General features: G+C 44.0%; 1 protein-coding gene across 2 annotated transcripts in view; it reads left to right on the forward strand.

The window, feature by feature from the left end:
• Positions 1 to 16904, forward strand: part of LOC148894711 (ephrin type-A receptor 6-like) — a 164456-nt gene that overhangs the window by 76632 nt on the left and 70920 nt on the right. For both annotated transcript variants that reach the window (XM_089003194.1, XM_089003196.1), the window contains exons 4-5: positions 3335 to 3490; positions 7840 to 8175. In XM_089003194.1, coding sequence (XP_088859320.1) covers positions 3335 to 3490; positions 7840 to 8175 — 492 coding nt within the window. The remainder of the gene's footprint in view (positions 1 to 3334; positions 3491 to 7839; positions 8176 to 16904) is intronic.

Below are 16904 nucleotides of genomic sequence, written 5' to 3' on the forward strand. Positions count from 1 at the left end.
TGGTCAAAGAGGACATGAAGATAGCTGGTGTGAGAGAAGAGGATGCACAAAACCGGGATAGATGGGGGACATTGATTCGCTGTGGCGACCCCTGAGGGGAAAAGCCGAAAGAAAAAGAAGAAGAAGACTTTTCGCCTTACACACTCTGTCTGGGAATAAATTAAATTTGTAAACCAAGGTATCACTGCATTCATATTGTTTTGTGTGTGTGTGTGTGTGTGTGTGTGTGTGTGTGTGTGTGTGTGTGTGTGTGTGTGTGTGTGTGTGTGTGTGTGTGTGTGTGTGTGTGTGCGTGTGTGTGTGTGTGTGTGTGTGTGTACATGTGTGCATGTGTGTGTGTGTGTGTGTATGGGTGTTTGTATGTGTGCGCGCGTGGTGGCGTGCGTGCGGGCGGGCGTGCTTGTACGAAAGAGAATTCAGTTGATGCATTGTCAGCCACAGTGTACTGCCACTGTGGCCCTGGAGTAAAGCCCGACCAGACAAATTGAGGCAGATTGTTGTTACAAGGGTTTTAAAGAAACATCGCCTCAGTTCATGAAAGGTCAACCAACGGCCCTATTTGGCTGACAGCATCAAAAGGATCTCATATAGTGGTGGGCAGTGGGGGGGTCAGGGTTGACAGACAGATTATGACTCAAGGACACTGGAGTATACAAGGTTAATGATGTCAGTAGCCTTGGCATGCCGTAAGCAATGACACTCTGCGTGTATGTGTGTGCTTTTTTTGTGACAGTAATTAACTGCATTATGAAAGTCAAGCAAAGATATTCTATATATATATATATATATATGTGTGTGACGGGTGTCACAACAGTGACTGTCTTCGTCTCCACGATGCTGCCGTCTTAATGAGAGCAGACGCGTGAATGTGTCTTTTTATTTCTTTTATTTCTGCAACACAGTATGGCAGAAGGGATGGGTGAAGTCGCGTGGGTTTCGTCTTGTGATTAACCTGAATCTCCTCGAGATTGTTCTCAAATGCAAAACATTGTAGATAACAAAACAGAATTAACAACGTGTGATCGTATAGTGGTTATTTACAGAAAAAGAGAATCCAACACAAGTTCACTGTTATTTACAAGATGTCCCTGAACGCATCATAGGCGGAGACTCGGCAGAACACGTGGTGCGCTTGTAATGGCTGGCGCACAGTTCAACGCGCCATGGACACTCACGGGCAAATGAAACACGACATAAGAAACTAAATATTGTTCAATAAAAACGAAATGAAACAATTATTACCTGCAACACAGTATGGCAGAAGGGATGGGTGAAGTCGCATGGATTTCGTCTTGTGATTAACTGCGCAATAGAATAGCACTATGAAGCACATGTGCTCCAAAGTTCCACTCGACAAAACGTGAAGTAAATAATGACACAAAAAGTAATCTGGACTCGAAATGAATAAGGGAACTAATTAGATAACACTAGACAGTACAAAAGGGGAAACAAAATAAGATATTGTCATGAAAATGCGCGTTAATCGAGGCCAACAGAAAATTGCGACTCACCCTGAATCTCCTCGAGATTGTTCTGGAAACTATGGGCGGGACATGGTGCCACACTGTGCGCCGTTGCGTCACTTCCTTCATAATTTAATAATCTCAGTGCACAACTCCGTTACATACACCCCCCTTAAATTATGCAGAAGTGAGGCAACATACACACGGAAGACAACAGAAAGGCCAACAGGCAAAATAGACAAGGTTATCGGGCAAGGATGTACAAAAATGTTGTCTAATTATGTCAGTCATCTGACCAACTACGTCAGGTGACCGGAGTAAGGGATCTGTCGCCGGTGTGTCAGGGTCTGTGCGCTCGTCGGAGATGCACTGCACTGGGTCTGGGAAGGAACTCTGTCCCCACTAACATAAGTGGCCTCAGCTCGAACCTGCCCATTCCCCTCTGTACAAACTACATCACTCTGCATAGCACTACATAACTGTGACAGACTGGAGAAAGGGATCTGTTGCTGGTGTATCAGTGGTCTGTGCGCTCGTCGTAGATGCACTGCACTGGGTCTGGGAAGGAACTCTGTCCCCACTAACATAAGTGGCCTCAGCTTGAACCTGTCCATTCCCCTCTGTACAAACTACACCACACTGGATTGCACTACATAACTGTAACACGGTTGGGAAGCCTCTACCTCTACCAACACACTCATTCAAAGGTGTGCTACTTGTTACTTGTAAGGAGCTCATTCTTAGACTTAACACACAAAAACACGTACATGAAAAAAAAGCACACTAATTGCAAAACAGCAGGTCAGACAATTAACACACTACATGTATTTCCAAAACGGGGGTCGACACACCGTCCACCGAGTGATGGGACTGCACAGCGTCTTCATTGTGCAGCATCGCGGTCCCGGTCCGAAGTGGAGATTCATTTGTGATCCGGGTCACGGCACCGATGTGACGGGTGTCACAACAGTGACTGTTTTCGTCTCCACGATGCCGCCGTCTTAATGAGACCAGACGTGTGAATGTGTCTTTTTATTTCTTTTATTTCTGCAACACAGTATGGCAGAAGGGATGGGTGAAGTCACATTGGTTTCGTCTTGTGATTAACCTGAATCTCCTCGAGATTGTTCTCAAATGCAAAACATTGTAGATAACAAAACAGAATTAACAACGTGTGATCGTATAGTGGTTATTTACAGAAAAAGGGAATACAACACAAGTTCCCTGTTATTTACAAGATGTCCCTGAACGCATCATGGGCGGAGACTCGGCAGAACAAGCGGTGCGCTTGTAATGGCTGGCGCACAGTTCAACCCGCCACGGACACTCACGGGCAAATGAAACACGACACAAGAAACTAAATATTGTTCAATAAAAACGAAATGAAACAATTATTACCTGCAACACAGTATGGCAGAAGGGATGGGTGAAGTCGCATGGGTTTCGTCTTGTGATTAACCTGAATCTCCTCGAGATATATATATATATATATATATGTGTGTGTGTGTGTGTGTGTGTGTGTGTGTGTATATCCTCGACAACGGCTACGTTGTATGTATTCTGTCCCCCATATATGTATACATACATATATGTATATGTATATTTATATATGTGTATATATGTGTATATACGTATATATACACATATACGTGTATGTATGTATATATATAGCATTGTGTGTGCGTGTATGGGCGTATGCAGCAGACGAATTGTCCTTCGTGTGTAACCAAATGTTTTTTGTTCATGTCTTTCTTTTTTCATTTCAAAAGTTATTAAAGACTATAAGTTGATTTGCCAGCTTGTTGCATTGAGACTGTTTTTGTTCACTCACTTACCACTTTGCTTTCATTTATTTTCTTTGTCTCACCCAGCATGCCAGCCAGGCTTCTACAAGGCCTTTGCTGGAAACATCAAATGTTCAAAATGCCCAATAAATAGTTTCAGCTATGGAGAGGGTGCTGCAATCTGCAGATGTGAAGTTGGATATTTCAGAGCTGGAAAAGATCCCCCAACAATGGCTTGTACACGTGAGTATGATATCTCTTAATACTTAGTCATTGGCAATGTTGTGTAGTTGCGGCTGTGAGCTTTTTAGTTTCATTACATTTTTCAGTTCTTTCAAGTGTGGTCATAACATTATTTTCAACACCAAATAGGTTTTGAGTAGTGAAATTACATGTGTTACTCACCAACACAAGATGCTTTTTCCCAAAGCATTTACAGTGAGACCTCAACTTACGAACTTAATTGATTCCCAGGCTGAGTGTGTAAGGCAAAAAGTGTGAATCACAAAAACGTTTTTCCCATAGGAAACCATTACAATGGGAATAATCCGTTCCCGGGTTTCCATAAAATATAGTTTTTAACTAAATAAGCCTTAAAACTACACACAGCATACCTTATTCTATGTATAATAAATGTGCTATTGTATTTTAATGAAAGAAATACACTGCATTGTATCATAAGTCACAAAGAGAGGCACATTACATGAGGACTGTAATTAAAGAAATAAACTGTGCTGTAAAATAAAGGTTTATTTACCTTTTTGATGGTCATTGATTGCTTATGGTCACCTTCCATAAGGACTGTTGGTAACTTAACCTCTGGTGTGGCTTCTCTTCTTTTTTCTTTGGAGACTCCTCATCATTTTTGCTGATTAAAAACCTCTTAATTGACACCTGTTGCTTTCTGACTTGTAAGGTCTTATGAAGCTGAGGCATCACATTATCGTTCATCATGTTGTCATAGCCAGTCTTTTCTGGATGCAACTGTTCGGTAAAAGCCTGCACATCATTCCACTTTGCCAACATTGCCTTCTCCTCTTCGCCCTCAGATGTTCTCGAACCGTCATCCGTTACTGGCTTTAAAATCCTCAATAAGCGCCGAACTTGATATCGGCATGAATTAGCCGTGCTTCCTTGCACAAAATAGCTTTACTCACGCTGTCGCCGGATAGCCTCTTTTCGTGAAGTTTTTCAACTTCTTCTATTGCCCGAGACCGTCGCTTTGAGAGCACGGAAACACCTTTATCAACAGACGCACCTTTGATGGCTTCTCTGTTACGGAGAATGGGAGCAATGGTTGCCTTAGCATAGCCGTGCTCGGCCACTAAATCACACAAACGCACACCTCGTTCGTGTTTTTCAATTATCACCTTCTTCTCAGCGACAGTGATTTTATTTTGTGTCTTCTTGGGCTGAACACGAGCCTGTGGTATTTTTTTCGGTCGCATCATAGGAAAATTATCCGCAAAAAGCTCCAAGTAGGCGATCGACGTGTGCATTCAATGAGAGGGGGTGTGGAAAGTAGCGCCGGCTGGAGCGCTGTTCGGTCGTGTGCTTCCGCCGAAGATCACTCCGCCAGCCGTGGTGGGTGTGTATTATGAAAATACTGCTTATTATAAGGTTTAATTTTCATAAATTTGACGTTCTTAAGACGAAAAGTTTGTAAGATAAGGTGTTTGTAAGTTGAGGTCTCATTGTACTTCTAAACCTAAATGTTTCTCTTCTGTTTTACATAATGGACCTATCCAGCCCATGCCCACCCTAAACAGTGTTTACTGGACTATAAGGCGCAGCCAAAAACCTTTATTATCTTTAAAAGATGACCTTGCGTTATATCAGGCAGTACGCCTTCTAGAGTATGTGAAGTAATATTGAGCAACAATAGGTCTTGCAACTACTGTCAACAGCCACTGACTGAATTTCCCACTGTGGAAGGAGTGCACGACCCATGCTGGGACATATAAAATGGCGTTTCGTTTTACATGATCTCTTAGAATTACTTTGCCTGTAGCAAAAAAAGGAATTTGACATCCTTGATCGAATGGGTCTATAACTCAACCCCAGCCTCTACCGTAACATCTTATAATGTAATATGCCTTATATATGGAAAACCTTTTTAAACATGTCATTCATTGAAGGTGTACCTTATAGTCCGGAGCACCTTATATGTCGGAAAGTATGGGACTATTATTTCTTACTGAACAGATATACACTCCAATTTTACCCAAGATCAAGCTTTCAGTATGAAGTAGCTCCACCATTGCTTAGTTTTTTTCATTTATTTTGCGTGTAGCGTTAGTGCAGTCAATATTTTTGATGCAGAAAGAACATCTAGCTTGTCGCAGTCTGCTCCCCAAGTATCTTGCCCTTCCCCTCTTTTCATCTTTAAGTGGCTCACGCCTAATACTTGAGAAAATTATTAGCCGACTGCTTGAAAGTGGCTAATTGTGATTGATGTGAAACCCCACAACTCGTTAATACCTGTGACTCTAGATGATCCTTATGATATTTAATACATATCTATTCAGAGTCAAAGTGTACAAGAGATAATCAAATTAATTGCATGTGGATCGGCTGCCTCATCTTCGTCATGGATTCACGGACAGTAATTACAAAGTAATATTTGCATTAAATAAAAAATAATTTAATTTTAAGTATTCCCTTTTAATTAAAATGAAATTTGCTGCCATTTCAATAGACTGGGGTAGCATCACTGAAATCTCTCTGTGGGGGTGTCCTATTTGTACTAGGCATTGGATTGGATTGGATTGGATTTGCCTTTATTAGTTTCGCAGTGGAGAAATTTACATTTCACAGCAGCAAAGTTATGAAAGAAAGATTGTGGAATACGGAATGATGGGGAGTCATTATTTGGAAAAGCATTCTGCGGAAATTCTTGCCCTGTATTGCCCCTCTAAAAGTGCAGATTTTTGGTGGGGCAAGTTGCTATTACAGGATATGACAAGGTCCGCTGGGACTGAAAACAAAATAAAACCAGACCGAACATGACAGTACATTGCACATCAGGAAAGAATGATGAGAATGCCCAAAGCTGCTAGACCAGACAGCATGTCACTGGAATGAGAGTTTACGGTATTTGCGGTCATTATTCTTACAAATTGGGGCATCAAATAAATTATTGGAGTAAACTCAGGGAGGAATGCTGTTTAAAAAGTGAATGCAAGAAGGAAGAAAGCAAAGATATCACAAAAGAAGAGATAAAGGCGGAGGATACATGGGTAGTGTAGACATTGAAGAAAGAAAGGAAGGAGGATACCGATCCAATCTCCCTCTGGAGAAGAATGGAGGCTGATTGATGGCAGTAGGGTTGATCCACAGGAGGGCAAGGTGGGTGGATTCTGCTCGGTGGAGAGAATAGAGGAGGTTTCGATGATGGCCGATAAAGGCAGGGGCAGATAAAGCAAGAGAAAGAATGGACGTATGCTGACAGAAGTGGAGGAGGAGCATTGCTGTCTTCTGAGATTTCAAGCAAAGGTTTTGCAGGATGGAGGGTTGCTGGGGGACAGGGAAACATTGCATTGTCTTGCCAGACAGTGAGCTCTTCAGAAAGGGAATTTTCAAATCTCACAGGCCTTTTAACTCTACCCCGTTGACGGCTGACTGCCTGCTACTGCACAATGCTTACTCTGGCGCACAAAGACACGTATCCAGGGAGCACAAAAATATCTTCAACACTCAAATCAGAGGGAAGCAAAATAATGTAATGGATGGGGTCGAGAAGTACAGCAGTAACAGCTTGTTAACCTTTTAACATTGCGTTTTGGGGGAAAATGTGTTCATCATTGGATAGACCTTTTAGAATTGAGTCGCACTATGCCCCAAGTGTCAATTTTCGAGCCTTTTCTTTTCTCACGTGTGCCTCACAGACAGCAAAACATTCAAGGTTTTTTCTCCCCAAAATAACCAAGTAGCTTGGCTCTGCTGAAACAATGCCATAATTATATGTCTGCAATTACAGACTGGAGCAACATGAAAAATGAGACATTAATCTATCTCTCATCTATTAATGAGAGCAAATATTCTGGATCAATATTTTAGTTTGTATCCTTTTGCTTCTATGATCATATTTTTTATATCCACCAAGTCGCCACGATTTGTGTATGTTGGCTTTGGTTGCTTATTCCTTTGCATGTGTGAAACAACGTTTTACGTTTTTAGTTGTTAGGATGGTTTGTTTCCAAGGTTTGCCCTTGAAATTCTGGCTCTGAAAGACTGCGACAGTACACTGCAGTAGAAGTCGTTCAAAGTGTGTTGTATTTCAGGAATATCATATCATAATCATTGTTGACGGAAGGAATATTCACCTTTAAAGTTGGACCATGAAATCAACAATTGGGGGATATGTTCTCCAACTTGTTTTTTGGGGTTTATTTTTATGTATTAGTCATCCTACCACCAGAACTATTCGTTACTTGTAAGATTAGGACGTTGAAAGCAAAGTCAATGTTTAAATGAAACTCTGTGACCCTGGCGAAGGCTTTCAGAGGTCCACGATTTGTACTTTTTCAACATTATAAAAAAGTCACAATATGTATTCATTGCGCTGTCTCTTCTCTTTCCTTTTTTAACAGGCCCTCCGTCCCCTCCACGTAACTTACTATTCAACCTCAATGACACTTGTCTGATGCTGGAATGGTCGCCCCCCAGTGACAGCGGGGGACGCCGAGATCTTACTTACAATGTCCAATGTAAGCGCTGTGGTCGAGAGCCTGGCCAATGCCAACTTTGTGAGGAGGAGCTGCGTTTCCTGCCCCAACCGTTAGGCCTGACTACTGCCTCTGTCACTGTCACGGACTTCTCAGCGCACGCTAATTATACCTTTGAGATAGAATCAATCAACGGCGTTTCAGACATGAGCTCATTTCCTCGACAGGTCGCCATCATTACCGTCAGCACCAATCAGGGCGGTGAGTGGGAATTAATCAAAACATTGTTTCCAATATTGTCTCCGATGACTTTTCCAACTTCATAGACATAATGTGCAAGATGTTTTACTTTGCATATATTTGGGCCTTTTCTTCAGGAAATGCTGTTTCACAACCTGTATTTTTTTTACTGGATCAATCACACCTTTCCGGGGATCACTCAAATGTTTTTGCTCTCTGAAAAAGATAAATGAGAAGATGTTCCATTACAATGCTTAAATCAGTCCTTCCCATACAGTGTGGCAGATTCGGTTGCCGTGAGAGCTTAAACGGTTATCAAAGTTTATGCGTCTCCTCTCTTTGTGATAATTTTGTTTAGTGGGGCGCCATGCAATTTTTCAAACTTCAGAAATTTGTTTCGGCTCAATGTAGGTTGACAAATACTGGCTTAAAGTATGAGAACTCGTTCTAACAAGCGCTGAGCAATGGGGTGATTTCATACATGTTGACTAAATGCAACGATTGAGAACCTGTCTGTACAAATAGAAGGAGACTTTTTTATGTTTCAGTTATAAGTTAATATGAATAATGAGCAGTTCAGGCTTGGGTTGATTTGTGTCTTTGTAAACAGATAAGTTCTTGTCTCCACCCAGGAGGTCCTGTTTAGGTCCAGTCTATTTGTTAGTTTTCAGGAAAACTTGCACATAAATCTTGTTTTGGGGCTTGATGGATTGCCTAGACCCTGATCCAGGGAAACACCTCATTAGCTTTTAATTGGGATATTGCTCCTGTAAGGCCATTTGATTGGTTGCTTCGCATCTCTGCGGGTGAATGTCGAACTTTATTTTCTGTCCCATTCACCTTTTGTGGTTTGCTGGGTAGATCAATCTACCCTGTGAATTTGTTGCTTCTCTTGTAAGATTTGATCCAACCATTATTTTATAGGACCAAGAAGAACAATTAGTATTTGTCTTAATCTGCTCAAGGTTTTGTCCTTAAAGGAGTGATTTTTCTTTGCTGCTGTTGATAAAAGGCTCAAATGAGGATCTGTTGTGAAATGTTGGCAACTTGATGGCATAGTTATTTATTCTTCCTTAATCAGTTCTTATCATTTTAAAAAGTATAATTGTGACTGGTGCCGTTCATTGATTCACGCTAACAGAAATTTTATGTTGATTGAAAATGCAAGGCATTTGTTGAGGTGGACATTTTTTTCCCTAAGCCACTTCTGTAAATAATGGCCGGGAATTAGAGTGTTTTCCTGTTCCCTGCTTTGTTAAATAAGAGTCTTTATGTTGAAAGGACCACATTTCTCATGGGATATGGTATGGGGTGTTAGATGTAATGGCTTTTAGTTTCTAATTTGCAAACATTTTTGGTGTCTTCTCCCACCCCGTGTTCTCCTCCAGTGTATAGTTGTGTGTCATCTTTGTTGTCTGGCTCCATCCCACCCTCTGCTTCTTTGTTGTTAAGGGAGTTTGGGGGACAACACATTTTCTCATTCAGCCACAACACATTAAATGCATTATTCGGCGTGTGTCCAGGGACAGCTAGGCAGTCTTTGCAGGTAAACACAATGTCACACCTCAACTGTTTATTTCATTAACAATCCCTAAGTTCAATGCATAGAGACACAGCAAGTCCCCTGGCTAAAAGACAACACGAATATACACTAGGTTAGTACACTCAGCTACATCTTTTTAAAGTGCTTTAGGGAGGTAGACTCGGGTCACATTCTATTATATGTCTGTGTAAGCTCTCAGTCGTACAGGAGTGGTCCATCGATGAGAAGGTTTCTTAAGACGTCATCTGTACAAATTTGAAGGTTTCGGACGTTTCGCCTCCTATCCAATAGACTTCGTCAGCGAACTAAAGTTTGACTGGTCGTATCGGCCCTAAGAAGCGATTCTTATAAAACAACAAAATCCTTCATTAAACCGGTCTGGTGGGGTGAGGTTCAATTTGGATCGTTCATACAATAGCCTGCTGAGGCAAAACAGGTTAGGCAACATTTGTAATGCTGATGAGGTGATACCGGTGGGAGTGGGGGAAATGGGCCAGTCGTTAGTCAGGAATGTAGGAATCCATCAGTGGGGCCACAGGGAGTGGTCCTCTGCTCCCCCCAACCTGAGAGTAGGGCCCTATCATAGCTGTGTCCGGCGCCGCCATGGCTGGACATTAGGGATATATAAATAGGGCCGATACGACCAGTCAGACTTTAGTTCGCTGACGAAGCCTCTTGGATAGGAGGCGAAATGTCCGAAACCTTCAAATTTGTACAGATGACGGCTGAAGAAACCTTCTCATCCATTCTATTATATCTATCTATCTATCTATCTATCTATCTATCTATCTATCTATCTATCTATCTATCTATCTATCTATCTATCTATCTATCTATCTATCTATCTATCTATCTATCTATCTATCCATCCATCCATCTATCCGTCTGTCTTGATGTGCTCAAGGTTTTGTCCTTAAATTAGCGATATATATATATATATATATATATATATATATATATATATATATATATATATATATATATATATATATATAGTGGTACCTCGGTTCTCGAACGCCTCACAGTTCGAACAAATCGGTGTTCGAACAAAATATTCGAGATATTCTTGCTTGGGCGTTCGAACATCAATCGTTGTTCGAACGCCAATACGATGAGTGCGTACGCGAGGGTGGGGAGCTGAGCGGCGCACAGGTGTATCGCTCTGCTCGTGACCAACTGTTGTCGCTAGCGGACGTGCTAGGTTTTGCTCTAGCGTTTAATATAGGTGTACGAAGAGTTTTAGCCCCTAATCATGCCTCCAAAGAAACTAAATGCTGCTTAAAGTGACAAAAGAAAAGTAGTGCGTACAACTATTGCATTTAAGAAAGAAATAATCGCAAAATATGAAGGAGGTGTGCGAGTGTCTGATCTGGCGAGGGAATACAGCATGGCGAAATCTATGATCAGTACGATATTAAAGAATAAGGAGGCTGTGAAATCTAGTGGTGTGACTGTGGGGGTTAGAGTAAGTGTCATTGGATAGATATTGTAAGAGAAAAGAACATCCTGTAGCCGAGTCATCCGTAGCTGTCACGTTCCGAGCGAGAGTGACGGCAGCTGACTCGTCGGAACGTAGTGGAATTTTTGGGATCAAACAGACACAAATCAAAGAAAACATGGCGAGTAAGAAGGCAGGGGGTGATCCGACCCGCTTACTACGCCAAAAAGCAAATGGCACACGAGGGTGCAAAATGACGCAATCCCGGAAGATGACATAACTTTACGGGACGCGGGGAAAATACCTCGGACCGGATACACTCGCGCATCGAAGGAAGAGTCCAGGCACGGTTGAGTCAATCATCCAGGATTGGCGAGGTGATCGCGAACCGTATAAAAGCCCCATGTCCATGATTAGAGAATTGACAGCAGGCGGAGAACGGCTGGGAGAGGCAGCCCCCACCCTACCCCATCCCCCACGCTGTTGTAGGGGGTTAGAAACGACCTCTGTTATTGTATGTTAGTCGATTAGACTACCAAGTCAGGAGAGGGCGCTACGCGCCTGTGAATGGAACAGAGGAAGGCGATGTAGGCTCAGCTCACGCATGCGCAGTTGTCATAAATGCCGTTGTGTGAAGCTGATTAACACGGTTGTCTCGTGTCGTCTTTCCTCGTCGTTCACAGTGCTACCTGCCTGTGAAGCGCTTTGGACCGACCCAGGTATCCCCTAGGCCTGAGGCCGGTTACAATTGGGGGCTCGTCCGGGATTGTGGGCAGAGTGGGAGCTGCTACGAAGAGAACCTGTGCCTAAAGCTTCAGGGAAGACTGTAGTGCTGTCCGTTCTCCAGAGAGTAGAGGCTTCAGGGGCTAACGATGGCTCCCACAACTCCACGACGGGTATTGGTTTTCAAGATCCAAAAGAGACTATTAGCTTTGAATGTCAATCAGCTACTAACTGTTGCCGGCGCAGTGGATGAGAGTGATACTGAGGACCTTGCGGCCCTTAGTGAACCAGAACTGTTTGATGTGATTATTGACTATGTCAGAGGTGACAAATTAAGACACATAGAAGATGAAGGCATGTCTCAACTCCTTCACCTCGATGACATGATCAGCGAGCTCCTAGATGCCCCGGAGGAACCTACTGGGGAACGAGCTGACCTGAGAGGAGAAGTTGAGGTTCCATATCTTCCACCGAGAGACATCCACACACCGGGCAGGATCATCGCCAACAGTTCAGGTGGTGCTCCTCCTGAACATGCCGGTTTATCCTCCGGTATGGGGGAGCAGGTGGTGAAGTACACAGATGTAGCTGCTCTGTTTCCACGGAGGGAGTTCAAAATTTATGGTGGTCAGATTTCTGACACCGGGTCTGAACTGTCATACCGTAGCCTGTGTAGACAAATGGATGAGGGACTACAAGAAGGGTTTAGCGAGTCTGAGGTTATCCGCACTGTGTCGAAGATAACTAAACCTGGAACATTCTGAGACATCCTAAGTGATACAGAGGGTCTTACAATGTCACGGTTAAAAACAATTTTACGATCACATATCAGAGATAAGAGCAGCTCTGAGCTCTTCAATGAACTCAGTACCGCTCAGCAGCGAGACAGTGAGTCCCCACAGCAATTTTTATATAGACTGATGGGTTTGAAGCAATGAATTATGTTTGAGTCACAACAACCAGGTGCAGATTTTGGTTACGATCAAAAACTTGTCCAAGGTACATTTCTGCACACACTCTATCAAGGGCTACATGAGAAGAATTATGTCAGATGTGATCTCAAACCATTCCTTACCGATTTACAGGTTCGTGATGATGTCCTGTTAGAACAACTTACCAAGTCCACAAGTGAAGAGGCTGAGAGGGTGAAACGCCTCAGTACTGTGACTAAAAATCGATCCGTGAATGTCCATGCTGCTCAAACTAATGAAACTGACCAGGTTAACCAGACCAAAGTTGACTCTGAATTACAGGCTAACCGTGCTGCCATTCTCGAGCTGACTGCAAAAGTGACCGCACTAACCAAACACTTTGCCCAAGTTGTTAAACCTACAGAATCGGCGCCTCAGGTAGATCCAGGTCCGTCTCTGACTCGATCCTCGACGCGACCCCAGACACCAACGAATGAGACTAGGGGCAGGTGTCAGGCCTGTGTGCGGAAGAACATTAAGAGCTGCCCTCACTGTTTCATTTGTGGTCAGGAAGGACATAGAGCTGTGGGCTGTCTGCGAAGAAAGGCACTGGGAAACGGGGAAAGGTCACTGGAGTGAGGCTTCCAGTGATCAATGCCAATGATAAGCCTCCAGTACAAAGCAACTTGGTTGAACCACTTTCATCCCTATTTCCGGACCAACCGTTTGGGGTATCTGCAGCGAATGGCACAGCGGTTCCCTTTGATGGATGGGTAAATGTGGGGTTGCAGATACGGAGTGGAAGCCATGGACATGCTGACATACAAGTGCCCATACTAATCAGTACGAGTTGTGTGAATTGTCCTCTCTTAGGAAGCAATGTGATTGCAGAAATGATCAAACAGAATAATGAACAGGTGGACATTGGAGCCATACTGAAAGAAGCCATGAGTGTCAGTGAACGCACAGTAGAGATCTTGATTTCTGTGCTTCAGAAATCGGGCCCTGATCAGACATTCCTCCAGTACCCTGTGTGTGTTGGGAAGAAGGGACTCATTATTCCTGCGGGCAAGGTATGGGAGGTGAAGTGCAGAGTAAGAGCATGGGCCAAGGGGGGAACAATGCTATTTGAGCCCAGTATAGGGAACAGCTGCCCTGAGGGGCTAGAGCCGGTCTCCTCGTTAGTACATGTACCCAGTGGGCCGACAAAAATGGTAAAAATTCCCATTCAGAATGTTAGTAAACATGACATTTATCTTCCACAGAGAACTGTTCTCGGCTCAATTGAGGAAGTTACTGGGGTCGTGCCCTTTAAGGAGTGCTCTGACAATCCAAAGCCACTAAACAGTCCCACCGTTCAAATCTGCGCGGCTCTGACCACAGACAAGTGGCATCCTCCGGTTGACTTGTCACATCTTAAAGAGGAAGAACAGGGGATTGCCAGAGACATGTTGTATGATGAGTCAGATGTCTTTGCAAGAGGTGATGCTGATATAGGTTGCATTCCAAACCTGCAACTCAAGATCCAACTCACTGACAACACGCCGGTGCAAAAGCGTTACAATGCCATTCCAAAACCCCTTTATCAAGAGGTGAAAGACTATGTGCAAAACCTACTTCACCATGGTTGGATAAGAAAATCCACTTCAGCATACTCATCTTCTGTCGTCTGTGTTAGAAAAAAAGATAAAAGCTTGCGCCTGTGCGTTGACTTTAGGGAGCTAAATCGCAAAACTGTCCCTGATCGTCATCCACTCCCACGCATTCAAGATCTGCTAGATAACCTGGGGGGCTACTCTTGGTTCTCAATACTTGACCAAGGCAGCGCTTACCACCAGGGCTTTGTTGATGACAGTTCCAGGCATCTAACGGCTTTCAGCACCCCTTGGGGGCTGTACGAGTGGCTCCGCCTCCCATTTGGCCTAACTAATGCGCCAGCAGCCTTTCAAAGATGTATGGAGGACGTTCTTGATGGCCTGAGGGACGAATGCTGCTCTCCTTATCTGGATGACGTGCTCTGCTTTTCAAAATCATTTCATGAACATGTAGAGGACCTGAGGAAAGTGCTTAACCGGCTGCGGGAGCATGGCATAAAGCTACGTCCGAATAAATGTGAACTGTTCAGACGACAAGTGAGGTACTTGGGTCGTCTCGTGTCAAGTGATGTTGTCCGCATAGACCCTAAAGACCTGGAAGCCGTTTTGCAGTTAAAAGAGAGAGAACCACGCAATGTAGGGGAAGTCAGAGCTCTATTGGGGTTCTTGGGCTACTATAGATCCTTCCTACAGGACTTTGCCAGGATTGCACGGCCGCTGTTTAAACTGGTAGAGGGGGCCACTCAGCCTGACCAGAGGCCAGTTCACAACACCGCTGCACGCCAAAGGAAAGTCACCAAGTTAGGCCAGCTTCCCTCTGGTAACCCTGTTCAGTGGGGCCCCGAACACAGTGCTGTGGTCTCCCGCCTGGTAGATGTATTGACTGGTCCACCTATTTTAGCCTACCCAGACTTTAATCTGCCCTTTGTGTTAAATACGGACGCATCCAATGAAGGTCTGGGGGCTGTGCTTTATTAGCAGCAGGGAGATAAACTTCGCGTTGTTGCTTATGGATCCAGAACACGCTCACCTTAAGAAAAAAATTATCATCTCCATTCTGGAAAGCTTGAGTTTCTGGTGTTGAAGTGGGCAATCTGCGACAAATTTCGAGATTATCTCTACTATGCACCCACATTCACTGTGTACACGGACAATAACCCTCTCGCGTACGTTCTAAGCACGGCCAAACTCAATGCTGCCGGACATCGCTGGGTGGGTGAATTTCCACTTCACAATAAAGTACAGGCCAGGCAAGGCGAATGCTGACGCCGACACACTGTCGCGTTATCCAGTTAAGCTGGAGGGACACACAGAGGAGTACACTGAAACTTTGCCCCCAGACGTGGTTTCCACCATATGGCAGGGGGACAAGGCTGTGGCTGAGGAGGATGTGCCATGGATGGCGGCGTTGCAACTCACCTCTGATGGTGAGGATTTTCTTCCGGTGACAGTCCCCGTTATCACTCCAGATGATATCAGAGCTGCTCAGAGGATGAAGAGGATGCGTCAATCTCTGAGGTAATGACACTGAAGAGGAGGGGATGGAACCCCAATGACAAAGATAAAAGACAAATGGGACCAGAGGCAAGGAGACTAGTACACGAATGGAATACACTGAAACTGGACAAGGGGATTTTATACAGACAGGCGGGGAAATGGAAACAGCTCGTTCTCCCTAGTAAGCTGAAGTCGACGGTGCTTAAACACCTGCATGATGACATGGGTCATGTTGGAGCTGACAAGGTGATCAACCTTGCAAGGCAGAGGTTCTATTGGCCATTCATGCAGCACGAAATAGAAAACTACGTCATTCGCCAGTGTTCCTGCATTAAACAGAAACGCCCCACCATTCCGGAAAAAGCACCCATGGGCAACATCACTACTAGTGCCCCATTTGAGCTCATTTCGATTGATTATCTCCATCTGGAGCCAAGTAAAGGAGGCTATGAGTATATTCTAGTCCTGGTAGACCACTTTACTCGTTTTGCACAAGCCTACCCGACTAAGAGTAAGTCAGGCAAGGTTGCTGCTGAGAAAATCTTTAGTGATTTTATTCCACGGTTCGCTTATCCAGAGAGACTACATCATGATCAAGGTCGGGAGTTTGAAAACAGTCTATTCCAGCGGCTTCAACAGTTGTCTGGCATTGCGCATTCCCGAACCACCCCATACCATCCGCAGAGCAACCCTGTAGAACGTCTGAATAGAACATTGTTACAGATGCTACGCACTCTCCAAGAAGAAAGGAAAGCTGAGTGGAAAGACTATTTGCCTCATGTAGTTCATGCGTACAACTGTACAAGACATGAGTCCACTGGCTATTCAGCGTTCTTCCTCCTCTATGGAAGGTCTCCCCGGTTGCCCATCGACTTAGTTTTTGGTCTGACAGCGGACGAAGAAGTAAAAAGCCGACAGGAATATGCATGTAAGTGGGCCTGTAGAATGCAAGATGCTTACAGAATTGCCTCCGAGAACAGTCAAAAGAGCGCTGAAAAAAGGAAGAAATACTATGACCGTGGTGTTAAAGGCATTGCACTCCA

Source organism: Hippocampus bargibanti, linkage group LG08, assembly GCF_051943395.1.
Source record: "Hippocampus bargibanti isolate YZ-2025 linkage group LG08, ASM5194339v1, whole genome shotgun sequence".
In the NCBI taxonomy this organism is placed as follows: Eukaryota; Metazoa; Chordata; class Actinopteri; order Syngnathiformes; family Syngnathidae; genus Hippocampus; species Hippocampus bargibanti.